Below are 27,679 nucleotides of genomic sequence, written 5' to 3'. Positions count from 1 at the left end.
AAGCTCAAAATATCTGCAAACTAACACAGTAACAGATATTAATGCTGATTTAATTTGGCATTTTCACTCCAACAATGGCAGACATGTTGGCAAAAGGAGACAATTGCAAAACTGAAAATGGAATATCATAAAACAAACTATTCTTGCATTCAGGATGGCATGTTAGAAATGAAATCGTAACAGTAAAAGGCATCGTCAGGCGAGACTGCAAAATAATCTGTTCACTTTTGCACAAAACCCTCTTCACTTAATTTTAAACAGCTTGCATTAGACAAAATACTGTACATTCTTGGGGTTTTTGATGTACAATGAACAGTACAAAAATAAACCTGAAGTAAACGTATTTCACTTAAAAAATAAAATATGAACAAACTATAACAGTTAATTGATGTAATAAATGAAGACCTATTTAACTGCCAATCATTATACAGACAATATGATTGAATAAAACATGTTGCATTGGATCATCATTCATCAAAGTTATGATGAGAGAAAACACCATTCTGACAGCAAAACCCAGAATGTGAAGTGAATGCTTTCTGTAAATCATCCTGTCATGACTTATAGCTGAACCAGTTTTAGTAAAGGCCTCGTGAGTCAGAGGTCAAGCAAACAAGACTTTGGGTGATGTCCTGCAATAAAAACACAAACAGATCACATATTGCCTTGTGCCTTATGTACAGCACAAAGCTATCAGAGATAAGTAGAAAAGATAAACACATTCTGCTTTTACCAGTGTTCAGTTCAAACACCCTTTGGACTATCTGTCCTCGCCTGCACAGGAAGACAGGCACTGAAATAGTACTGATTCAAGAGAGAAAATCAGCATCTGCAGCAGCAAGCAAAACTATTCCAGACACATCTACCCTCACAGAGCTCACATACATAACACAGTGTTATTTAAAAAGGCACATTGGCCACATCCCATGATTTTCAAAGATAGTCATTATCAAGTCGTCACCTATACAATAATATACACCTCTTTACAGTGAATAGGCTCATTAAGAGAAATAAGATTCCACAGTAAAAATACCATTGTCGACTTGTCTTTCAACAACATCAACAGAAGAATTCCTCCCTTGCTTTGCCAAGTATTTTGTGCCCAACAATACTTGAATACCTCACAATACTTGACATTAGGAGGGACTCCATTGCAAATAAAACAGATTCTCTCTGTACTACACATTACGGCCCCCACTAGTTCATTTCAGCCCTGGCTTCTTGATGCTTCGAGGGACATTGGGACGATTCCATTCGGAGCCATTTTGTCTCAGTCGAGCAGGAAAGGCACTTGGTTTGGGCTGCTGCTCCCCACTGTCGGCAGCTCCCAGGCACTGCAGGCCTGGTCCTCACCAGCACAGGACAGAGCAACAGAGCAACAGTATGTGTCCACTTGTAAGGCAATGCTCCTCTGTGCAGCACTCATCCACCACCCCTCGTCGGCTCTCAGGCAGGCTCCGTGTCCGGTGTGGCTGGATGTGGCACAGGCAGTATGTGTGGCTCAGGTGGGATGGGATCTGTAAGGGGGGTTTCTGACTGTGTGGGGGGTTCTGAGGGCAACACTGTCTGTGGAGGCAGGTCTGGCAGTGTGGATGAGGGTGATGTAGGCTGTACTGGTTGAACTGGTAATGATGTGGATGATACTGTCTCTGCTGGTAATGTGGTTGGCACTGACTGTGGGGGGGTTGTTGTGATTGACAGTGACTGTATGGGTGTGGAGTCTGATACGGTCACTGACTGTATGGGTGCTGTGGATGGAATTGTGTTTGACACCTCAGGGTGTGAGGGTACTGTGTTTGACGATGTGGGTTCCTCTGGCTGCGACGTGTGTGTCTGCAGCGGGGGGGTGGTCTCGGGGTGTGTGTAGGGAGTCCGTATCCAGGAGAGCTGCTCTGAGCTAGAGTAGTAGGGAAGGAATGACCTCTCGTGGGCACAGGTGCGCATGGCCAGGTAGGTGTGGCGCAGCAGGTGGGGGAAGCGGGAGGTGAAGTAGGAGACAAAGTCATCAGGGATGGAGCCCAGAGTCTCCTGGACCTCTGCTGGTAACTCCCTGTAATGGTGCTTCTATAGGAGGGACAAAAGAAGAAGGATTCATATACACAGACATCTAAATCAGGTAAACACGCATCATTTAGCTGGAAAGACACCCATACCTTGTTTCTCATGGCACGGAGAAGATCTCTGACAGACCCTCCTTTATACGACCGGAATTTGCGTAGGTCTGACAAGAGAAAATACATGCAATGAGTAATCCACACAGTACATTCTAATAATTTATTCTAAAATGTATCATTTATCCTAAAAGTCTCATAATACAGCAAGATTGAAATACCTCAATGTCCTGGTTTAAAGTTAGATATCCTATAAATATAGTCTACCTGTCAGGAAATCTTCAGCCGACTAGTTCTCCACATGGCATGAAAACTAAAACATAACAACAAGCTAAATAGACAAATGACTGACATGCAAATTAAAAACTCATGAATGCAACAGTCACAACAAACCTTCTCTTACCATTTCTTTCACATACAGTGGCATATTAAGATTAGAACAACCCTATGAAACAACCCTATTCAGATGAACACTCAACAGGAAGCAAAGCAGCCTTTCAGGTTGAGAAGAGCTCAGCTAAATGCTGCAGTCTGGATTGACAGGAAATGCAAACCACATCCACAGTCACTGCATTTTATATCAATGACTACACTCACATCTCTTCTGCACTTGAGAAACATTAACCCTAACTGGGCAACTAAAACTGTAGTAGGTCATCATTTCTTAATGAAATATATACCCTTTAATTTATTAAAGGCACTAGCATAGTAGTAGGGTTAAAACTGAACTCAGACCACTCTCTTTACCAGTCTACACTCATGACATGGACAAAGTCTTGTAAGACTGGTATGTGGTTGTAGCTACAACTGATCTCAGTCCAGTCTCTTACCGGTCTGTAGAGGCACTGTGATGTGTTCCCTCCAGTCCAACTTCACCACGGCCCGCCCCCCTCGCTCCAACTGCCTTACGATTGGTCCGTCCAGCGGCTCCTTCTCTATCCTGTCACTCAAGTCCTACAGGGGAAACAAGATGAAATATGGGTTTTTATTTAAAAAAAGAAAATGTCGTTATTGGTAAATGTTCCGTTCACAGCTGCATCTCTATACTGATTTATGTGGAACAGTTTAATTAGAAAAGTATTGGATTTGATTGTGACCTGGAAGAACTGCAGCTGTTTCTCCAGGCTCCAGAAGAAGGGGTGTTTGAGCACGCTCTCAGCAGAAGGTCTCCTCTGGGGCTCCATGTTCAGCATCTGTTCTATCAGGTCTGTGGCCACGATGTCCTCTGGGAAAGACAAGACCAAACACTCTCAGTCACTATGGGGCAGTGTGGCAGAATTGGGGTGAGCCATTGTCACTTCTCAAGGGTTATGTTATTGTTCTGTGTTGGACTGTGATGTTATGCATTTCATAACTCCTGTTATGTCTGCACCCTAAAACAAGGCCATTGTGCTCTGGAACTGTTGCTTGTATAAAATAACTTGTAACAATATGATTGTATTATTACCTTCCACTGTAAAAGGGACATGTAGCCATTTATTCTTGGAGCTCCATCCCTGACTGAGATCAGAGAGGGATCTACCTAGCAGCTTCTCGTCTGCATTAAAGATTCACTATTATAAATTAGTCTCTGCCTAATCTTTGGATCAAATTTTCCACAACAGCGGTCTCTGATGTGAAACAACTGATTGTCAATGTTTGAGTTTGCATTAAACAAAATTGCAATAACATCAGGACATTATCTGTCTATAATAACTCTAATACTGCCTTTACCAAAACTGTCCAATGTAAACTTATTGCTCTCTTTGTACTTTCAAAGGCTGAACTGATGCTCACTAGCAAGGAACTACTGTTTCTTAGACAGTCAACATCCTGGTTTAAATCAAATCACTTCCAAACCAATCCTACACCAACTTCCCCTCACCGCCTTCCTGTGGGTCTGAGAACAGGAAGTGATGTCCTCACCATGTTTGTGGGGCTGTAGCTGGTCCAGGCTGTAGGCTCCCAGCAGTATGTTGGCTTGCCTCTGCAGGGACTTGCCAAAGGGATGACATCCCCAGGACACCACATAGTAGAACACACAGCCTGCAGAGAAGATGTCCACCGTGCACGTCTACAGAGGAAGAGAGAGAGAGGTTGGGCGTTCAATAATGCCGTTCTGTTGATGGTTAGCAATCAATGTCTTTGATAAAGGCAAGATAAGTATGTAACAGTGAACTGCATTCACATCAATTTAAATTAGTATTAGACAGCGACAGTCACAGGCTTTTGTTTCATGACAGCTGCTATCTGTAAAATCAGGACCAGTCATGTGTCTAGTAGGGAGAGGGACCACTCACAGGGTTGTCCTTGCAGTCCTCACTGAGGACCTCTGGGGCGATCCACCCCTCGGTGCCGGGCACCCCGGACCTCCTGCTGAAGCTGTGTCGGCCCACCGCCAGCTTCTTACACAGGCCAAAGTCGGAGATCATGGCCCGCGCCCGACCGTGGGCGTTGGGCATGGACACCAGGATGTTGTGGGGCTTCAGGTCTCTGTGCACTGGGGACGGGAAGAGTGGAGAAGATCAGATCAGACTGGAAGAATAACCTGTAACCTAGGAGATCTTAGATGTTTACTGTACATAGTCCAGCTGCAGTAGTCTTGTGAATCTTATTGAAAATATTACTGTATGGTAAGAACCTTTTTGTTCTTCATGAAAACCTATATTAAAACCTAGTGGGGCGGCAGGGTAGCCTAGTAGTTCGAGCGTTGGACTAGTGACCGGAAGGTTGCAAGTTCAAACCCCAGAGCTGACAAGGTACAAATCTGTCGTTCTGCCCCTGAACAGGCAGTTAACCCACTGTTCCTAGGCCGTCATTGAAAATAAGAATTTGTTCTTAACTGACTAAAGGTAAAATAAAAAAACATCTTGTGATTATTACCTATATTGAGGGAGTGCAGGTGTGCCAGTCCTGACATGGTCTGCTGCAGCAGCATCACAGGCTCCAGTCCATGCCGATCAAAATCCTGTCTCTCCACATACTGAAAGAGGAAACAAAGAGTCTGCATCCAGTGAGTGAGTAAAAGTAACAAGAAGCAACTTTAAGAGGATTAATTAATTAATACATGAATGAGAGCGTAAGCTGAAAGGTCAGGAAGAGAGAGGGTGTTGTAGGGCTTAAGACAACTTTGGAGGGCCAGATACATTTGGCTCGTGGGCCGGGTGTTGCAGACCCCTTGGTTTGGTGGTCAGTGAGGCTGCAGTACCTCTTGCAGTGAGGCGGTACACAGCTCTATGGCGATGTACTGGAACTGGCGGTCCCTCTCTGTGCAGAAGTAACGGATGACGTTGGGGTGCTCGTCCGACTCGCGCAGCAGGTCCACCTCACGGTCAGCAAAGCTGAAGCATTCTGGGAGGATCCTCTTGACTGCCACGGCACGGTTGTCAAACTGACCCCTGGTGGACAGAGCAAGGGAAGGTTAGTAGAACATTCCTAAACAGACACTTTACAAAGAAAGGTTGAGTTCTTGTCTGTATGTTTGTAAAACTGAACATTTATCAAAGTAAATGAAAAACGAAGGTTGTGTCCCAATTCTCTTCCCACTTGCACAGAAATAATGGGGATGCGGCCAAAGACTCTGGAGAGTCTATATGACAAGTAGAGATGATTGAACGACTAAGTGAGCAGCCTCAAAAAGGCACTTGACTTTCATTTCACTTTGTTACAAAATGTAGATACATTAGCCTGGGGTGAGACTTACTTATACACGATGGTTCCCTCTGCACCGTGTCCCAAAACATTTTTGGGACGGAACATTATCTTTCCAACTCTGACCATGTTGGAGTCCTCATCTGATGAACCATAAAAAAAGCACATCAGATATTGGAATCAGAAGAGTATCTTCTCTCCTTTTCAAAACAATTGCCAGGCATCAAGATGAACAGAGCAGTGCTAGACCTACTGTAAGTGTGTGAGTGAGTATCTGTGAGTAATTGTGTGCGCATTAATGTGTGTTGTCTTTATCAATGTGTGTATCCACTTGTGTCCTCCATACCTCCGTCCTCGTGCTCGTTGGCGGAGCTGCCCAGCTCGGGCACAGACAGGTTGGAGTGGTTGGATGCACGGGGGGTGATGTTGGGGGTGCCGTTGGGACTGCTGTGGTCTGAGTCAGCGTCCGGGGCCAGCAGGAGCAGGTCGGTCCCTGGGGGAGAGAACGGCTGTCTCCTCAGGAGATCCAGCCGCTCATCCAACTGCCTCTGGAACTGTTCATGCTGCAGCTGCTGCTGTTTGTGAACACTCTGGGAGAGGAGAGATGGAGAAGAGGGTGTGTGTAAACCAGAAGTACATGTATAAGTGAGCTATAGTGTTCAAGTTAGGTTTGTGTTATATCCATAACTCAGCATTTCAACTAAACTGTGGCTTTACTTCATACATTTAACACAGAGCCTACCACCATACTGGAACTAAACTGTGGCCTTACTTCATACATTTAACACAGAGCCTACCATCATACTGGAAATAAACTGTGGATTCCTACATTTAACACAGAGCCTACCACCATACTGGAACTAAACTGTGGCCTTACTTCCTACATTTAACACAGAGCCAACCATCATACTGGAACTAAACTGTGGCCTTACTTCCTACATTTAACACAGAGCCAACCATCATACTGGAACTAAACTGTGGCCTTACTTCCTACATTTAACACAGAGCCAACCATCATACTGGAACTAAACTGTGGCTTTACTTCATACATTTAACACAGAGCCTACCACCATACTGGAACTAAACTGTGGCCTTACTTCATACATTTAACACAGAGCCTACCATCATACTGGAAATAAACTGTGGATTCCTACATTTAACACAGAGCCTACCATCATACTGGAACTAAACTGTGGCCTTACTTCATACATTTAACACAGAGCCTACCATCATACTGGAACTAAACTGTGGCTTCCTACATTTAACACAGAGCCAACCATCATACTGGAACTAAACTGTGGCCTTACTTCATACATTTAACACAGAGCCTACCACCATACTGGAACTAAACTGTGGCCTTACTTCCTACATTTAACACAGAACCTACCATCATACTGGAAATAAACTGTGGATTCCTACATTTAACACAGAGCCTACCATCATACTGGAACTAAACTGTGGCTTCCTACATTTAACACAGAGGCTACCACCATACTGGAACTAAACTGTGGCTTCCTACATTTAACACAGAGGCTACCACCATACTGGAACTAAACTGTGGCTTCCTACATTTAACACAGAGGCTACCATCATATTGGAACTAAACTGTGGCTTTACTTCATACATTTATGTCACTCATGTTCAGCTTGTTGACTGACAATTTGTACAGCCAGGTAGTAACAGCAATACACCAGATCACCACTAGGTGTCAGTGCTCCCTCACCTTGGGGTAGATGATGATGAAGGCTACCCAGCCAGCCAGGAGGAAGGTGCTGAAAATGATGGTGGCCATGTCTTTAAGCATAGAGTCCACAGGGGCCTCCACCCTCACCTGTGAGGTTCGCCCCGGCTGCTCCTGGATGGAGGTGACCGCCGGGGGGCTGGGGCCCACAGTGGGGCCTTCTCCCATGTCACTCTCATTCACCTTCTAGAGGAGGACGAGGGAGAAGATATTTTTTATACCCCAACAAAATCAAATCAAAGAGGAGAGGTTAGTTGGCATGCTGAAGGACTGAAACACACACCTCCTCTAGGGTCTTCTCTGTGGTGGGGGGGATGACATTGCCCTGCTGGCGTGGGATACTGTCAGGGAACTTCTCCAGGATCTTGTTATGGGCATCAGGAGGCGTCTCATGATGACCTGGGAGAGAAACGCATCCAACCAGCATCAGCATCATCACTATGATGATATTACAGTGTGTGTAATAACATCTATAACATCAATAACATATTCTTAAATCATTATCATGCTGACATCACTGAAAACCAACTTCCATCCTTATTCTACAGCCACAACTGCATTGAAGTGTATGGACTTGGACAATGCTTGTGTTCCACATTTGAGAACTAACTGAGCATCCAGCAGAGGGCACTATAATAACACAAGGTAGACACTGGGGAGGGGGGAAAATGCACAAGAGGAGTGTTCTCTACCTATGAGGAGCAGGTGGTTCCTCATGAAGTTGATGCGGTTGCGTTCCCTCAGGGCAGAGTTGAATTTGACGCTGGTCCTGGGGGTGATCACACACTCTTCCTCCATTGTTACCTCCTGGCTGTTAGGACCCTCCAGCATGGGGAAGGTGCTGCCGCGGGGCTACAGGAGACACACAAACCACTAGATTATGGAACTTTTTTTTAACTAGGGAAGTCACCTAGTGATTGACATCCTTTTCAAGTACTAAGTAGTTCAATGTTAATATACACTACCTGGCCCAAAATATGTGGACACCTGCTCATCGAACATCTCATTCCAAAATCATGGGCGTTAATATGAAGTTGGTCCCCTTTTTGCTGCTATAACGGCCTCCACTCTTCTAGGAAGGCTTTCCACTAGGTGTCGGAACATTGCTGCAGGGACTTGTTTCCATTTAGCCAAAAGAGCATTATGCACTGATGCTGGACGATTAGGCACTGATGCTCGCAGTCTGCGTTCCAATTCATCCTAAAGGTGTTCGATGGGTTTGAGGTCAGGGCTTTTTGCAGCCCAGTTAAATTCTTCCACACTGATCTCAAATCATTTCTGTATGGACCTCGCTTTGTGCACAGGGGCATTGTCATGCTGAAACAGGAAAGGACCTTCCCCCAAACTGTTGCCACAAAGTTTGAAGCACAGAATCTTCTACAATGTCATTGTATGCTGTAGTGTTAAGATTTCCCTTCACTGGAACTAAGGGGCCTAGCTCGAACCTTGAAAAACAGCCCTAGACCATTATTCCTCCTTCATCAAATTTTACAGTTGTCACTATGCAGTCGGGCAGGTAGTGTTCTCCTGGCATCCACCAAATCCAGATTCATCTGTTGTACTGCCTGATGGTGAAGCGTGATTCATCTCTCCAGAGAACGGGTTTCCACTGCTCCAGAGTCCAACGGTGGCGAGATTTACACCACTTCAGCGACGCTTGGCATTGCACATGGTGACCTTAGGCTTGTGTGCCTATTTCATGGAGCTCCTGACGAACAGTTCTTGTGCTGATGTTGTTTCCAGAGGCAGTGTGGAACTCGGTAGAGTGTTGCAACCGAGGGCAAGTGATTTTTATGCGCTACACACTTCAGCACTCAAAAAGCTGAATCCACTCATTTGAAGGGGTGTCCACATGTAGTTTAATGTTGTTAAATGTTGACAGAAACTAATACATCCTTTACTACTTAGAAGGATACTGAAATAAGTGGGATGTCAATATCAAACGGATTACGTCAAATTAATCTCAACATCTTATTGTAAATAGATAGCATCAGCAAGACCCCTTATTTCTATCTCATGTTCCTCTGTGCTGCAGGGACCCAGGCCTGAGGGGATTGTGATGGTCAGGTAAACAATCAAACCAACACTAGTGCAGGTCCCTGTGACTTTTAACTCACATCTTTGATCTTGGGCTAAGAGATCAGCTCCCAGAAGCTTCCAGTTGTTTGATGATTGTTCTAGATTCTAGACGGAATGTCACATTTTGTTCTAACACAGAAGAGCCTAGTGCCACTCACCACGACCGTGACCCCATCATGCACCAGGGAGGGCGATGCGTACAGGCTGGTGGAGTACTTGCCTACGTAGAGTGTGGCCCTGTGAAGACAACAGAACAGGATAGTCTTAATGTTAGCTTTAAACAAGGAAGAGAAGCCTAATAGTCTACCTCAACCAGGACATTTAGAATAGGGAGATTCTCTATTATACTGTAGACCGCTTTGACTTGAGTCAGAAAACTGCACTATTGGTTACAAACAGACAATTTCACACACACACTACAAGATCACCCACTGAAACTCTTATTTCTCCTTTCTTCTGAAAGCTGGTGTAAATAGAAGTACAGAACTGTATTGTGAAACCATGACTGAAAGAGTCCATCTGTGTTGGTTAGATATGTATCACTTTATGAACAAATGAAACACCTCTACAAGTCCTGACTACACCACCACTGGCTCATGCGATCATCAAACATAGATATAAAGAGATCTTCAATACACCCCATCAATGATTCAGAGCCCTGGAATGCATATCAAAGCTCTAACACGAGATGGGGCCAACCCCTGTTCTCAGGATGGGGAGATCAACCGTAACACGTGCTGCTTGCAAAATCAACTTACTCAACCCATCAGAAATTACTTGTGAGACTTCAATAGTTCAGTTAAAGCATTTTCAAAGGGGCCCCTGTTAACAAAATAAATGCCTTGAAGGAAAACAGAGATCCGGAGTAAATTATTTAATTAATCATAAGAGAGAAGGAAGTGGCTAAATAAGCGTGAAACTAATTCAACAGAAGTCAAAGGAGAATGGTCTTGGCAGAAATGCTGTGGCAAATGCTAAAGGGGAGAGGCTCTGCTTGGAGTCTTGCTGAGCATATACTGGAGCTGGTAGAAACCAATCAACATTGTTTATAGAAAAGGGTGGGGCTTCTATTCCTAACCCATCAGGACAGAATCCTCAACCCAGATATGCAAATATATACAGTACCAGTCAAGAGTTTGGAAACACCTGCTCATTCAAGGGGTTTTCTTTATTTGTTGCTATTTTCTACATTGCAGAATATATGTGTATGCACATTCAATGCCCAAGGCTATGGGAAGATTTGCATGAAAGTTCAAGCTAAAACAGTAGTCAGCTCTACACTTTAAAATACCCACCCTGGGGGTATTTACTATAGAAAAACAATGACATGAGGGTAAAATGGACACAAGTGACAATGAAAAAGTTTCATCCAATTGTCTGTGTTTTTCTATGAAAGCATAAGACACCTACAAAGTCATTTCTTAAGTCAGGGTTGTGCCTCCATAGCTGAGTAACTAAAGGGAAGCCACTGTCGATCACACAGTCTACTTACATGAGTTTGTTTTTGGGCTTCTTCTCCTTGGGGAAGGGATACTTCCACTGTGTGATGCGGCCCACCTCGCCTGACATGAAGGTGAGGTAGCGCAGCGTTTCCACAGCGACGTTGGTGAGAGGCACCTTGCGCAGGCCCTCACGCTGCCATATGTACATGGCCACCACGGGGGAGTTGTAATTCTGGATCCACTGGACGTCACCCGACTCACTGTCCACTGTCACCACCAGCCCGTCACCATTGGAGACAAAGTGGGCCATCTCTATAAGGGGAGGGGGAGAGGAGGGGGGTTACGTAAACTGGGTGTACGTATTGCATCATTGCAACTATGTGAAAGATGACGTGAGGTGGACAATACACATATATAGAAAGAGGTAGAGAGGGAAAGAGATGGAGATGTGAGGAGAGGGAGAGAAACGTGAGGAGAGAGAGGAGAATCATACACTGCTCAAGAAAATAATGGGAACACTTAAACAACACAATGTAACTCCAAGTCAATCACACTTCTGTGAAATCAAACTGTCCACTTAGGAAGCAACACTGATTGACAATACATTTCACATGCTGTTGTGCAAATGGAATAGACAACAGGTGGAAATTATAGGCAATTAGCAAGACACCCCCAATAAAGGAGTGGTTCTGCAGGTGGTACCACAGACCACTTCTCAGTTCCTATGCTTCCTGGCTGATGTTTTGGTCACTTTTGAATGCTGGCGGTGCTTCCACTCTAGTGGTAGCATGAGATGGAGTCTACAACCCACACAAGTGGCTCAGGTAGTGCAGCTCATCCAGGATGGCACAATGCGAGCTGTGGCAAGAAGGTTTGCTGTGTCTGTCAGCGTAGTGTCCAGAGAATGAAGGCGCTACCAGGAGACAGGCTAGTACATCAGGAGACGTGGAGGAGGCCATAGGAGGGCAACAACCCAGCAGCAGGACCGCTACCTCCACCTTTGTGCAAGGAGGAGCACTGCCAGAGCCCTGCAAAATGACCTCCAGCAGGCCACAAATGTGCATGTGTCTGCTCAAACGGTCAGAAACAGACTCCATGAGGGTGGTATGAGGGCCTGACGTCCACAGGTGGGGGTTGTGCTTACAGCCCAACACCGTGCAGGACGTTTGGCATTTGCCAGAGAACACCAAGATTGGCAAATACGCCACTGGCGCCCTGTGCTCTTCACAGATGAAAGCAGGTTCACACTGAGCACGTGACATACGTGACAGACGCCGTGGAGAACTTTCTGCTTCCTGCAACATCCTCAAGCATGACCGGTTTGGCGGTGGGTCAGTCATGGTGTGGGGTGGCATTTCTTTGGAGGGCCGCACAGCCCTCCATGTGCTCGCCAGAGGTAGCTTGACTGCCATTAGGTACCGAGATGAGATTCTCAGACCCCTTGTGAGACCATATGCTGGTGCGGTTGGCACTGGGTTCCTCCTAATGCAAGACAATGCTAGACCTCATGTGGCTGGAGTGTGTGTCAGCAGTTCCTGCAAGAGGAAGGCATTGATGCTATGGACTGGCCCGTCCGTTCCCCAGACCTGAATCCAATTGAGCACATCATGTCTCGCTCCATCCACCAACTCCTGGACAGTCTGTGGTGCAACGTGGCGTTGGTGGATGGAGCGAGACATGATGTGCTCAATTGGATTCAGGTCTGGGGAACGGACGGGCCAGTCCATAGCATCATAGTATCCATCCACCAACGCCACGTTGCACCACAGACTGTCCAGGAGTTGGCGGATGCTTTAGTCCAGGTCTGGGAGGAGATCCCTCAGGAGACCATCCGCCACCTCATCAGGAGCATGCCCAGGCATTGTAGGGAGGTCATACAGGCACGTGGAGGCCACACAAACTACTGAGCCTCATTTTGACTTGTTTTAAGGACATTACAGCAAAGTTGGATCAGCCTGTAGTGTGGTTTTCGACTTTAATTTTGAGTGTGACTCCAAATCCAGACTTCCATGGGTTGATACATTTGATTTCCATTGATAATTTGTGTGATTTTGTTGTCAGCAGTTTCAACTATGTAAAGAAAAAAGTATTTAATAAGAATATTTAATTCATTCAGATCTAGGATGTGTTATTTTAGTGTTCCCTTTATTTTTTTGAGCAGTGTATTTAATATTAGTTTCCTTTGATATTGGATGATGTTCAATAGTTATGAGGATGTTGTGAGGATAATGACAGTAGAAAATCATCTCCCTGGATCTATGTTCTATGAGATATGCTTTCAACCAGAGAGCAGGACGATATCAGTAACACAATACTCGTTAGTATCATGGCAAGGAAACAAAAACACGAAGCGGATTTAACTTCTTTAGGAAAACAGCCCTGATGTTGGAAACAAACATCATTGTTGTCATCCAGATTCACACATATTTATTTTCCAAGCTATAGCACACAATATGTTACATCCAGCAGGTTTTTACAGGACCAAAGAGTTACATCTGCTTCCTGTTTTCATTTTTGCCATGAAAAATATATTGTGATACTGGCATCATCACAGCCCTACCAGACAGCAGGTCTCAAACAACTCAGTCTCTCACATACATAGCCTACATTCACTGTCGCTATCGAGAGATATAAACGCATGTCTTACTGTATCTGGTGTCGTCGTCAGGCAGCGTGGAGGCGTAGTCGAAGTAGGTGGCATTCCAGCGGAGCTCTCTACTCTTGGTGTCGTACATGGTGATAGTGTACTCTGGGGAAGGGACAACATCATATACTGTAGCCTAGAACATGTAGGATATGCCAGAGTAGTGAAACTAAACTCAGCAGGACTTAACCCATGGTGATATTGTGCTTTGGGAAGAAATGGTGAGAGCGCTCATTACAACTATGGTGACAACACTGGCCAAATTCATGTTCCCCTGACAGAGGTATCCCACGTCTCCATGTCTCAAAGCATTTATACTTCTTGGACTGCTGCCCTGGCAGCCTGACCTTTACAACCGCCATAAATATCTACAACAAGCCACACACAAGTCATCTAAAGTGACATCAAAATTAAGCGGATGCCATAGGACACAGGGTATGACAGATCACCGCAGTAATAACTGGGATTACAAATGGGCATGGAAGTAGAGTAGCATTTCCAAGGCAGTAAAGTTGCCCCTAATCGCTGATCAGATTCACATTTTCCCCTCTAATGGTTAAGGTTTGGATTGGGGGAGCTGATCCCAGGTCTGTAAAGGGGATGTGAATGAGGATGTGGAAAATTAAACCCAGGGAGAGAAATTTCACTTGCTTTGGCAATGTAAACATATGTTTCCCATGCCAATAAAGCCCCTTAAATTGAAATTGAATTGAAAAGAGGCTTTGCGTTGATGCCAGACTTTTACATAAGTGCCATTAGCAGAGAAGGTTGAGGCGTCCGCATGCTCCCCAGCTGAAACAGTTCAGAAGAGTTTGTGCATATATTATTACATTTTGTGACGTTTTCGTTTGTTTTGGACTTCAGTGAGGGTTTTTGTGTGTTTGGGCACACACATTTCTGTCTGGACGCAAGACGAAGTCGGTAGCCGAAGTCTACGCCCCTTCGTCTGAGATTGGTCAACAGTAGGGATTCTTCAATAAAGTCTGTTGTCATTCGACGTGCGGCGACTCATTTTCATACACATTGTTTAATTGAGAAATAATGCACCAAACATCTTAGTTAGATTCAAAATTGGGCAACAAAGACCTCCTCGACAAAAACCGTAATGAAATGACAGATTCCTTGAGTTAGATTAATTCTGACTATTTTGAGGAAGTGTACACTGACTACGCTGTCTCAAAAATGGACAAATAGTACAACAGCTGCTTTTTTCTAGTTTTAAGGGAGTATGTGAGCACAAACGTTCGGTTCGCCTAGCTGACTTCGGCTAGCTGCCAGCTGAACAGCATGTTGCCTTTAGACAGTACAAACAAATTAGCTGGGATAAGATACCTATGGAGATTAAGTAAGTAGATTTGGGACTGTGGGGAAAGGATAGGTAGGGCTGACCAGGTGAAGCCAGGAAGAGGCAGGGATGTAGAGGGGACAGGGGTTGGGGGCAAACGGGTCTATCCATAGAAACGAATAGACAGAACACATCTCTATGAGCCTGGGCCTGTGGCTTTTTTATTTTACCCCTTTTTCATGGTATCCAATTGTTTTAGTAGCTACTATCTTGTCTCATCGCTACAACTCCCGTACAGGCTCGGGAGAGACGTCATGAAAGTCGTTGAAAGTCATGTGTCCTCCGATACACAACCCAACCAAGCCGCACTGCTTCTTAACACAGCGCGCATCCAACCCGGAAGCCAGCCGCACCAATGAGGAAACACCGTGCACCTGGCAACCTTGGTTAGCGTGCACTGCGCCCGGCCCGCCACAGGAGTCCATGCCCAGCCTACACCTAGCTGGCTTGGGGTCTAAACATCTCCATGGGATATTAATTATTCACTTCTCCCCCTTAAGGCACTGGGCCTCCCGGGTGGCGCAGTAGTTAAGGGCGCTGTGCCATGCTCTGTCGCAGGCTCTGGGTTCGCGCCCAGGCTCTGTCGCGACTGGGAGGTCCGTGGGGCGACGCACAATTGGCCCAGTGTTGTTAGGGAGGGCTTGTGCGTCGCCCCACGGACCTCCCAGTCGCGACAGAGCCTGGGCGCGAACCCAGAGCCTGCGACAGAGCATGGCACAGCGCCCTTAACTACTGCGCCACCCGGGAGGCCCAGTGCCCTAAGGGGGAGAAGTGAATAATTAATATCCCATGGAGATGTTTAGACCCCAAGCCAGCTAGGTGTAGGCTGGGCTACAGGTGCCTACCGGTGCGTCCCAGGTAGATCAGGGAGGAGGAGGGACACAGCATCTCAGCAAAGGAGGAAGTGAGGGTCTGCTGCTTCTCCCCTGTCAACAGGTCCACCACGTACCACAGGTCCTGCTTCTTACCTGCGCATACACACAAAGTGATACAAAAACAGACATAAGGACATCATGAGGACACAAACACATGGACACAATAGGGCTGGGTGATATATATTGAATTCATTTGTTTGTATGGGAGTTTATGTCCACTTCTCGTGTCTTTTTGGTCTCGTCTCCTTTTCATGCTCAGTTTCAGTCGCACGTGGCATTGCGTACCACTAGGAGCATTTTAGCCAAAGCCTATTATTCAAGCTCTGTGTTTGTCTGTGTTTTAATAAATATGCAATAAGTATAAAAACACAAATATATAAGGAATTGGCAACTCATTCTCATTCTCGGTAGGTCACTTGATTTCAACATCTGGCTAGCATGCTGTTCAAACAGTTGGAGACAGACAGAAGGGTGTGTTCATAACAATTCAACTGTTCTATCTAGTCAACTACCAAATAGATCCAAGTTAGCTAAACTTGAAATATAAATATTAACTGGATACTCACTAACATGTGGGCTTGTAATTGAGATAATGTGTATGAGACCCGTGTTAATGCTCTATAATGCCTGCTACAAGAAGTGAATCCTTATTATGCATGGTTCTTTTTAGGCCACATCGCCCAGCCCTAGGAAACACAGAGCAGTCAGCCTAATAACATTGTAATAACTTGTCTCTGGTCTGAAAGCAGAGCCATACATGCAGTTGAACCACATTCAATCTGAGTTGTTTATTATGCTCATTATACTTTGAGTGAATGGGAGGGACAGAGGGCGGGCAACCTCAGTTAAGTAAAGGTGGGCTAGACAAGCACCCAGCATTCTCCCAGGGGGTAATGGGTGTTAACCTACCTATAGTCTTATTAAAAACACCCCATGCCCTGGTAGTGCACTGTCTCCCTATTGTGTTGGTGAAGGGAGTGACATTAATCGTTATTCTGGCTGGACTGTAATAACAACGCCTGATGGATTACGAAACAGTGTCCCATCTGCAGTGCTGGTGGCCCCACCCGTGAGTAAGATGTTGTTGGCTGAGCTGCTCCTCAAACTGACTTTGCAGGACGGCTTTAGACTGAAGATTACGGTTGTCTGTCTAGCACAATGTAAGGTGAAAATTGCCATTGGCCAACAGGTTTGACAATTAACACAGAAAATTCTCCCTTTGTGCTCGCAGTGGCTTCAGTGAATGGGTGTGAAAACTTCTACAGGACTAAGAAACATGACATCCATTTTCTCCGCTGAACAATGGCACGGTAGATAGGTTAGATTACGGTCACGCCTTCGTGCCGCAGTATATTCAAAGGAGCAGGAGTTATGATGACCGTGAGGTGAAAGGAATGGAAATGTAGTATAACGTCTTTTAGTTCTAACAAGATTCTATTCATTCATTAGAGGTCAGCCTGATCGGGAAATTGAACGGTAGTCTCGCTTGGTAGAGTAGATAACCATGACAACGTAGTCCAAACGGTTCCTGGTCTGTTCTAAATGTCTACATGTCATGTCAGTGTGTGTGTGTCGTCATATACTCCAGGTCTGAGAGCTGGAAGAGTTACCCATGTAGATGATCCCGTCAGAGCTGCGGCAGGGCGACGCCTGGACCAGCTCAGGTATGGTGAAAGGCAGTTTCTGTGGAAAACAGGGAAATGTCCATTGGCCCACTCATAAGCATGTTTACTGTGAGTGTATCAATATCAAGGGGTCAATGTTGAGCAATGCCATTTCATCACAAACCACATACTCACTCACAATCTCACACAATCTCACACAGACTCTGCTACTACAACCTCGCCAAACAGAAATATATGATGTGCGCGCACACACACACACCTATGTGCACTACATGTTTTGCGTGACTTGCTTATCACCTGTGGTTGGCAGATATGCAGAGGCCTTCTAGAGAAAGAGGAAACTGTCAGTTCCTCTCTAGTGAGGGGTGACCCTGTTAGTCTAATAAGGGGGTTCAGTGGTTCCTCTCTAGTGAGGGGTGACCCTGTTAGTCTAATAAGGGGGTTCAGTGGTTCCTCTCTAGTGAGGGATGACCCTGTTAGTCTAATAAGGGGGTTCAGTGGTTCCTCTCTAGTGAGGGGTGACCCTGTTAGTCTAATAAGGGGGTTCAGTGGTTCCTCTCAAGTGAGGGGTGACCCTGTTAGTCTAATAAGGGGGTTCAGTGGTTCCTCTCTAGTGAGGGGTGACCCTGTTAGTCTAATAAGGGGGTTCAGTGGTTCCTCTTACAGTCAGTCCCTCGTTGTTCTTCCCTCCTAGAGAGTACAGGCTGCCATCGTTAGGGTCAGGCAGAAAAGCTGGCCTACGGCGAGAGAGAGAGAGAGAGAGAGAGAGAGAGATGGGGTAGAGAATGTTAACACTCCGACAGATCATACATAATTCAAGGTGAAGTGTGCTGTGACACCTGTGCACTATAGGCCTAAATAAAGTTGGATTTGATTGTTGGATAGGGCTTACACATTGTCAGATCAGTCATCAATGAACCCGGTTGTATTTTGAATAGAGTAGTCTTATTGCTCAAGCAGAACAGGACAAAAAACAGTTATGCATGCTCAGCACATTGTGTTAATTTCCTGTTGCACTCAATACACTATGACACCCAAACTGACAGACTCGCACACGCACACAAAAACTGACAAACACACAGTCTTCAGGATACTTACTCCGCCACATGCGTTGGAACCTGCAGAACAGGATCTGTCCACAGAAGAAAACGGAAGAAAATGTGCCTTTCAGTCATCAGTGCCATGAATAGTACACTACAAATGATGACAGTACCGGTTGATCAAGAATCAGTAGCATGTATACAGTACACAATATGAACCACTACAGTGCTGTCTTTCCTGTTTGAATATAAACCCCAGTTCTTCAGTTCATAAACGATTACTCCCAAACACAGAATTAAACTTTAAGGTCACTGAAAACTTTAAGGTCAGGGACCTTTCACTCTCTGATCTTGAGAAAGGAAGAATTAAGGATCCAGCTTTAATATCGCAAATAATTTAAATTTTGCTCCTAAATTAATCTTTGTGTGCGCCTATATTTTTCAACTTACGCCACATGCTCCTTGTAAAAATTGTCAGCATAGACCCCTGCATTGTTGGTCTCAGGTTAAGCGGCTCCTTAAACCACACTTGTCCTAACTGATAAGAGGCCAACGCCCCTTATTTAGCTAATGACAACAGTATAGCCTAAATAAACAGTGGCCAGTAGCCCACAGGGGACACATTAATACTCACTGTAAAGGCCCAGGTCGTATTCTGAACTTCGCAGCTAGAAATGTATTGTATAGAGCGGACATGATTCCCTATTCTACATGATAGAGAAGCAGGTCATATATTACTATCTGAATGTCCTGTAATGTCGCACCCCACTGAATGTGATACAGCACCCAGGCCACCCTGCCAAACTGGCACACACAGGGACCAGGGCGTAATGACATTACTACTAGACAAACACACACAGTGGCAGTGGAGTCCACAAGGTCAGCCAGATGAAACCTCTGCTCTGACTGGCAGAGGTCTGTGCTGGGTGGTTTACCTGGAACTGCGTTTACACAGGTAGCCCAATTGTGTGATGACATCTTTTACGGACGACCATGCAGGAGATGTATATATTTTTTAGTAGAACGTTTTCAATTCAATTCAAGGGGCTTTATTGGCATGGGAAACATGTGTTAACATTGCCAAAGCAAGTGAGGTAGATAATATACAAAAGTGAAATAAACAATACAAATTAACAGTAAACATTACACATACAGAAGTTTCAAAAGAATAAAGACATTACAAATGTCATATTACGTATATATACGGTGTTGTAACAATGTACAAATGGTTAAAGTACAGAAGGGAAAATAAATAAGCATAAATATGGTTTGTATTTACAATGGTGTTTGTTTTTCACTGGTTGCCCTTTTCTTGTGGCAACAGGTCACACATCTTGCTGCTGTGATGGCACACTGTTATTTCACCCAGTAGATATGGGAGTTTATCAAAATTGAGTTTGTTTTCGAATTCTTTGTGGATCTGTGTGTTTTCTCCATTTGTAACGACAGAGCGCCGTGTTCCGACCTCAATGTTCTTTCCCTTCACTGAATATGCACCTCACCTGATAGCGTAACTGTTTGGGAGGACACACTGACTATTGATGTGTGTGTTGTTGTATGAACGAGTATACTTGGCCGGTGTGTCAAATGTCACTGGTAGGTGCAGCAGGGTCAAGACAGCGATGCATCGTTTTATCCACGCCTACCATTTATCCTAGCAACATTCAAAGCCGCGCTGATTGGTCAGAGTTAAGTTGTTCCTGCGTTTTGAAAGAACAAACGCTACAGACAGAATCGCCTCCAAAACATTGCCATCCATACTTTGCATTTCCCCTAAATTTGGATATGAAGTTGCATTTAACTATGTAGCTTTTTAGTTAGTGACTGCAACCAGCTTGATTGACCAGATGGATAGCATTGACATAATGGATAGTTTAATTGTTTTTGGAGATAAGTAAGATGTGACTTATATCAAGTGTTATCGCTAGCTTACATCGCCGATTGGGTTGATGCTGTCTAGTAGTGCGTTGACCACACTAGGAGTTCGAAGTGTTTACAAAATGACTATTGAGATACTTAGCTACATTACATTTGTGCTGGTACGCAACTAAACGAGATGCTAGCTCCATTCATTCACCATTACTGACAATAATGTAATGTTAGCCATCTACAGTCACTTGTTGCTTGCCTTTAGTTAGGATAATTTCAAAACGAAGCCGCGGAACTCCCGCGGGTTCTTTGCATGGCAGGCACGAGCAAACTACGAACTCCCAGTTCGCCGGGATACCTCTTCAGCTATCTTTCCGCGTATTTACTTAATCAGTATCTCCGAACTCTGACCAATCAGCACGGCTTTGAATGTTGCTAGGTTGCTTGTGGGCGTGGTTTGGCCCCATAAAAAGGACACACCAAGGATGGGACCCATGCCAACCCTGGGTTGGATCCTACCTGCTGGGCCTGAGTGACAGGTTCCTACCTCCCTCCAGGCTCCTTCTGTGGGCATTAGTCAGTTAGGCCTCAGGGAAGACCTGCCTACCCCCTGGATGTGGGCTTTAGTTAGTTAGGCTTCAGGGAAGACAGCAGATGTTTGAGAAAGGCGACCTGGTGCTATCCCTGTCCATGTTCATATTAAAAGGGCCTTTTGAGGAAACACAGGGCTCAGATGGGACCAATTCCATATTCTCATGTTTATTAATGATGTTATACAGTATCAGGTGTGACTCGCTGGTTTGACATGAAAGGTCAACCATTTGTGATCCACCGTTTCCCTGTTATTCAGCCCATCTGATAGCATGTGTTGTTCACCTTGAATCCAAAATGGAGTTTCAGTAACGTTACTAGCCTAGCTACATGACTTCTAGTAAATAGACCCTGCATTAGTATGCTAATCATACCAATGCTCATTCTGACCATGTAACCTCAGACAGGGTGTTTAGATGTGTTTTTTTTTTATTGTCATGTGCACAAGCAAGTACAATGAAACGCCTTTCTTGCAAGCTCTTTTCCAACAACGCAGTAATCATTATCAGTAGTACTATAAAATAAAGTAAAACAAAAACAAGAGAAATATAAATACAGCAGAGCAGTTCACCCCTGCCTATTATGGCTGACCACGATTAAAGGCTATATCTGTCCCACTCTCTCCAGGTTAATGATTACCAGGTTAGCATGCGTGAGCAAAGAGTTCACTGCATTTACTCATGCGCCGGGAGAGCAGAAAATACAGTAAAAACACCCACCATTATCTAAACCCAGAAATGCCTCAAAAATGCCATTTACACAGTGAAAAATAATCTGTCAATACATCCCTTTATGAGAGGTAGGCCTGAGAATAACACAGTTACCATAGTTTATGATCGACAGCCTACTCCCACGCTCACTAGAGCAGTGTTGATTTCTCTAACCATTCAGTACCTCAATAGCTGTAATTACAGTATTAGTACATGCAATGATACGCAGCTGAGGTAAAAAAAAGTAGGCCGACACGTGCATTCTTCCCACTGCCTCGTACACTGTGTGATTAGTTCTGAAAATAATGTTTCTGCTCTGAATCTGGTTTCCACCATTCAACAAAAGACGAAATAGAGCTCGTCTTCACTTTCACAAACTAAAGGGGTCTCGATTGTGATCCTTGTGGAACAACAATGGCACTTTGTTTCACAGGTGTAACTCAAACAGCAGCTAAAGATTGATAGAGACAAACAAAGGCGCTAGTGAATTACTCAGGACTCTCCTCTTCTTCCTTACCCTCTTTCAGCGTCCATTTGATAGAGCCTGATTTCTTGCTGACGGCGTGTAGGTTTCCATCCAGGGTGGACACAAAGAGCAGGCTTTCGGGGAGGGAGATGGTGCTGGCGCGGCAGAAACTCTGCAAGACAGAACACAAAATACTGTAAAAGCACATCTATAGGGGAACAGAAGATAGTCTTCTTAGTGGTATTCAACATAAGCCAAGGGCCTAATCTTAGTATTCACCTCTTTCAAAAAGACTTTCATCTACAGCCAATGCAAGTACCTTCTGTTGACCAAAGAGCTCTGGCCATATCAGCCCTGATATGACCATGGCCTCTATGGCTAGACACTATAATAATGGAAACTATAGCCATAGAGCCAAGGACGCATGTGTGCCGTTGTATTGTATACGTGATGAATAATGAACGGTTGCAACTAATTAAATGGTGGTATTATTGAACACTGATTCATAATCAGTTTGATCATACCTAACTATAAAATAGTCTACACTACATAGGAGTACAGGCAATGTGCTGCCATAATAGAGAGCAGTTTATAAGGCCCCAGAGGAATGCCAATACTGAGAAGGACTGTTCAGGAGTGCCGGAGCGGCAGGGTAGCCTAGTGGTTAGAGTGTTGGACTAGTAACCGAAAGGTTGCAAGTTCATATCCCCGAGCTGACAAGGTTCTGTCGTTCTGCCCCTGAACAGGCAGTTAACCCACTGTTCCTAGGCCACCATTGAAAATAAGAATTTGTTCTTAACTGACTTGCCTAGTTAAATAAAAGGTAAAAAAAAAACTGAATATACATCCTACTAGACTGGGACGTGGGGAGGAAGGCTAGGTAAGGGTCAGGACTGGGAGACTGAAGAGTGGGGAGGAAGGCTAGGTAAGGGTCAGAACTGGGAGACTGAAGAGTGGGGAGGAAGGCTAGGTAAGGGTCAGGACTGATAAAGCAAGCATGGTCGGCTTGCTTTACTGTGGAACTCAGGGAGAAATGTGTTTCTCAGTCACCGCACAGACAAAGAGTGGGCTGAGATGGACATGTGAATGTGTTTCTCTCCAGTCCTTCTCATATCACTCTCTCTGGGAGAGGGACACAAGCCCACATGGGCAGACTTTGACTGGGTTCAGTAGAAAAACATGGACAGCAATTTTGGCAAGAAGGAATGAAACAACCGAAAATGTATGCCGCGCCTGAATCACTGACCACACTTTAAGCTCTGACAGAGGCCCGGTCAAGCCAAGGGGGTGTTTCTTTCCTTAGAAGTCTCTGTGGTCAGTGAGTGCAAGGGATCTTAAAAAAAAAAACCATCACACTGATATGCGATACGTAGTCTTCATTTTGATTTTGGCACAGGAAGAGGCCGGGTGGGAGTGTCTGTACTGTAGAGTGCTCTGGCTGCTCAAGGGTTTTGACTAGATGGGATACAGCTTTTGTAAAAAAAAAAAACCTTTCCCTAGCAGGTTAGGATAATTAGCATAGCAGGTTAAGGTTAGGAAGGGTTAGGGATAGCTAAAATACACCAAAAACATAAAAACATATTTTGACATTCATTTCACAAAAGCTATACATCTCTTATAGCCATGACCCAGCTAAAGGAGGCAGCTAGGGCCAGAGGGATTTTAATACCGTGCATGACTTGTGTGTGTACAAACCTACTCCACTAACCCCACCCCCACTCTTCCAGCCAAACCAAAGTTAGAACAGTAGAACATAGAATTTAATGTCTTAATTCAATGGGATGAAACATCCCCTCCAAAGGGCACTCAGGATAGTATAACTAGTCCCTGCTGTTTCTGTTAAAGGCAGATCACTGATCTATAATTACTCCAGGCCCTACCCAGCACTCAGACACTTACAAGGGAGAACTAGGCCTAAGTGCTGTTAGGCCAGAAACCAATGTGCCCCCCCCCACATCACAACCAGCAAGCCAGGGCCTGAGGAGCACATGGCATCCAGAACAAACAGAGTACACTTCAGTGAATCACCCCTGGCCTTCTATGAATCAGACAGCCTTGTTATGTTGTCTTCCTCCCAGCCGTCTACAGTCTACGAAATTGACCAGACCAAACACACTCGGCCTGCTGGAGTAACGAAAGAAACCCAAGGGTACTGTATGAAGCTAGGCCTATCTGATGAAATCAAAGCAATTATAACCTAACCACGTGACTTAGGTGCTGTTTGCTAGCTACAGCTCATTTATTTAGCAGTTTATCTAAAAATGTCTATGGTATATAAAAAAAAGAAGAAAGCGTGTGTGTTTCTGGGTTTGTTTGTTCAGTTAACCCTGCTGTAATCTTACAGTCTACACACCGGAGAGAGCTTGTGTCAATACTGGACACCTGTGGTTGTTCCCACTGGCTTATCACCTCATAAGAACAGTACCAGGAACAGTAAAACAATAACCATCAATGTCAATGTATTATTATTCATCCCCACAAACCTCCAGCCTGCTCTCAGTTTCAAAATCAACATCTCTGGAACATCTGTCGGACGGTTGGAGTTTGTGAGAAGCAGCACTCTGTACGAAACAACGTTTAACACCTTCAGGCCTAAAAGTACATCCTTGGGACATCTGTACGCGGTTGTTAGGCTATACGGTATGATTGATAGTATAGAGGAGGGGAGTTCAGTTCTATACTGGTCTGTATCTGGGAGCGGGAGTAGAGAGAAAAGGTCATTGGAGCAGGCCCCGTTTGGTTTACATGTCATAATGCTTTTTACCAGGGAAAGAAGTCAGACATTGCGTAACACTGCTAGGGTTACATAATATACCCAAACCTGGCGAAACTATTCTTGGCAGGTTCCGAGTTTTCACTCTGCCTCTGCAATGAGGCCATGTTCCATTAGAGAGAGACAGAATGAACATGCCTAAGAGTTCTCGGGCAGTGGTATCAGGTACATGTGATTGGCAGGTTTCCCACCATCAGTCAATAGGAATCAAAGCCTTCTAGGGAAGAGGGAACACAAAGGAGGGGCAAACAAGTAGTCTTTCAGAGTAATGTAATGCTACTGATGCTTAGAGCTAAAGGTCTCACTGGTAGAGACCGGTGAGAAAGTGTATTATTTTTTTTTTTACATTGCATCTAGGCTTAGGCCTAAATGTTCTCAACCACTACTGGAACCACTAAGAGAGGCACTAGCCTACAGAATTCATAGGCCCAATCAAAAAGAGAGTGAAAAACATTGACGCTAGATGCACCCTCCAGAAGGGACATGGAGAACAGAAACCGGACACGGTACAAGCTGCTTCAGAAATACTTAGTGGAACTGAATGTAGAAATGACCTTCCAACCTAAATCTGCAGGATCCCTGTTAACAGACCTACTATATCAGAACAGACCATTGCGTTGAAGAGGTGTTATTACCTGTCAAATTTGCTGTCAATTAATGCTCGACTAGCAAGTAATTTATCAACCTTGCCTCCATTAATTCACCTTCAATGGAACATTTCCAAAACAGTCTGAATGTTTCCTCCCATTTGTAGACTCGCTGTAGCGCTCACAGTTTGTGTGCAGGCATGAATTAAGACAGGAACTGATGACGCTCATTATCTGGTGACCACAGATCAAAATCTAAGAGGAAATGTTTTTTTTTAAAAGGTGAGAAAATTAAACCTACATGGTGTACAAATGGCCATGCATGACCAGGTTATGTATATTTTGTGTTGAACAACCTGCGTGTCCCATCTTGAGCATCTTGCCCTCAACACCACCTTGCATTAAATTTCACTGTGGTTTTATTTTAATTGTCTACTTGTTTTGCCCACATGCAATGCACACGTAGGCAGGTCGGATGGCCAGATATTAGTGTGTGCAGAGACTTAAAACATCAAGCATGTTTGTTTTGTGATTTCTCTGTGCATGGCCATTTGAGCTCCCTTCCACTTGTCAAAAACCAGTGGCACCGTCTCTGCCGCAGCTTCACGTAGACCCTAATACACCCGCACAAAGTGCCTGCACAGCCATTGGCCTTGTGATAAGATAGGACGCACACACAGTCAAACAGAACATACACAGACTGAACTCTGTCTATACGCACATGGTAGCACGGCCTGCAAGTATAACTGGGACAATAAACTGAAAATTATCAACACCAACCAAACCGACCACTTATCATGGACATTTTGCTGATATCATTCATTAAATACCCTATAAGGGCCTACTAGAGAAATGTGAAGTTTTAAATTAAATACATTTTCTAATATTGTGATTGTTGATGGGAAACTGATAGCTACAACATTTAAAGTATTATTATTAAGGGTAATAAATGAAAATAAAAAAACTGGCCCACATTAATGTTAAACTTATAGTTCAATGTATTGTTATCATGACAATAGTCAATTTATCGCTATATGGATTTTTGCCCAGCTCTACCTACAAGTCTGACTGCGCAACCAGAACAAGCACAACCAGAACAAGCATGCTGAATTACTAGGGCACTGAGTGTGTTAAACAAACATCCCTGCACTGCTATTCATAAAGATACATGTTGGATAGCTACATTTTGAAAGCACTATCACAATATTTTTATTTTATGTTTTAGAAAGAAACATTTAACACAGAGCAATGGGCTTGCTCCAGCAACCAGTGAGGTGGTGGAACTTCACCTGGTTGGTCTTTACTGACAGACTCTTTACACGGGGGTCTAAAGTCTAATCGTATCAATTTAGCTAGGGTCCCCAGCCTGGCTCTAATGCCTTGGCTTCATCTTATGGCATGGTTAGATTACCCAACTAGTGTGACTTAATGGGTAGGTTGTTGAATAAATGCGGTACAATACATTTATCTGTAATTTTACCCCTACTACAAAAACAGGAGACTAGCTAATACTACTACTTCAAGCAATTTAACAACATACTATATTGGCCTTAGCTTAGTTGGAGTCGACACTAGTTAACTAGGCATAAAATATATAACTGGTTGTTAGCTAGCCAACCAGCCAAGTATACTAGCTAACGTTAGCTAGCTAATAACCATTTAGCCAAAAATATCAGCTAGCTAACGAGTTGTAAATCTTAGCTAGGTGTTAACCCCTAAACCCATTAGCTAACTAGTTAGCCAATATGCCAATTCCTCCCACTAAGGTTCAGTATCGTAAGTTAGGTTAGCTACTTACCACTTGAAGTGGGTCAATACTACACAGTAACGTGAATATGCACCACAATAGGGCCCGACTGCTAACCGTCCAGTCCATCATACAGTCCAGACGGGGTAGTACGAGTTACATAGAATGCAATGCGTCGATACAACCAAGTTTTAAAGAGGCATTCCCAAAGAGTTACGATATCAAAACATTTCAGTTTGTCTGTGGCGTTGCTACTCTTCTTGCTTCGGTAATCAAGTGTTACTGGCTCTGTGCCGGTCCAACTTGCATCTTCCTGAAATGAATATGTGGGTGTTGGACTTAGATTGCGAAGTCCGAAACAGTGGAGGATGGGGGGGGGGGGGGGGGGGGGTTCTAGGATGTCT

General features: G+C 44.5%; 1 protein-coding gene across 2 annotated transcripts; it reads right to left on the bottom strand.

Moving 5' to 3' along the window:
- Positions 1 to 31: 31 nt before the first annotated feature.
- LOC110538772 (serine/threonine-protein kinase/endoribonuclease IRE1) lies at positions 32 to 27,642 on the bottom strand. 2 transcript variants are annotated; one of them, XM_036941524.1, is made up of 23 exons: positions 27,327 to 27,642; positions 22,220 to 22,340; positions 18,591 to 18,624; positions 18,157 to 18,229; positions 17,478 to 17,550; positions 15,838 to 15,960; positions 13,651 to 13,752; positions 11,054 to 11,315; positions 9,720 to 9,798; positions 8,175 to 8,334; positions 7,766 to 7,881; positions 7,465 to 7,668; positions 6,088 to 6,331; positions 5,794 to 5,884; positions 5,299 to 5,488; positions 4,974 to 5,073; positions 4,391 to 4,590; positions 4,017 to 4,164; positions 3,209 to 3,336; positions 2,942 to 3,065; positions 2,154 to 2,221; positions 1,702 to 2,064; positions 32 to 1,671 (listed from the first exon to the last, which is right to left on the bottom strand). In XM_036941524.1, the coding sequence occupies exons 1-23, from the start codon at positions 27,405 to 27,407 to the stop codon at positions 1,447 to 1,449; spliced, it is 3,309 nt and encodes a 1,102-aa protein (XP_036797419.1). In that variant the 5' UTR covers positions 27,408 to 27,642; the 3' UTR covers positions 32 to 1,446. The 2 variants fall into 2 exon arrangements, with proteins under 2 accessions (XP_036797419.1, XP_036797418.1); XM_036941523.1 differs by having other exon boundaries at positions 32 to 2,064.
- Positions 27,643 to 27,679: the final 37 nt, after the last annotated feature.

Source organism: Oncorhynchus mykiss, chromosome 13 (genome assembly GCF_013265735.2).
Source record: "Oncorhynchus mykiss isolate Arlee chromosome 13, USDA_OmykA_1.1, whole genome shotgun sequence".
Classification (NCBI taxonomy): domain Eukaryota; kingdom Metazoa; phylum Chordata; class Actinopteri; order Salmoniformes; family Salmonidae; genus Oncorhynchus; species Oncorhynchus mykiss.
This window is presented reverse-complemented; position numbering and strand designations above follow the sequence as displayed.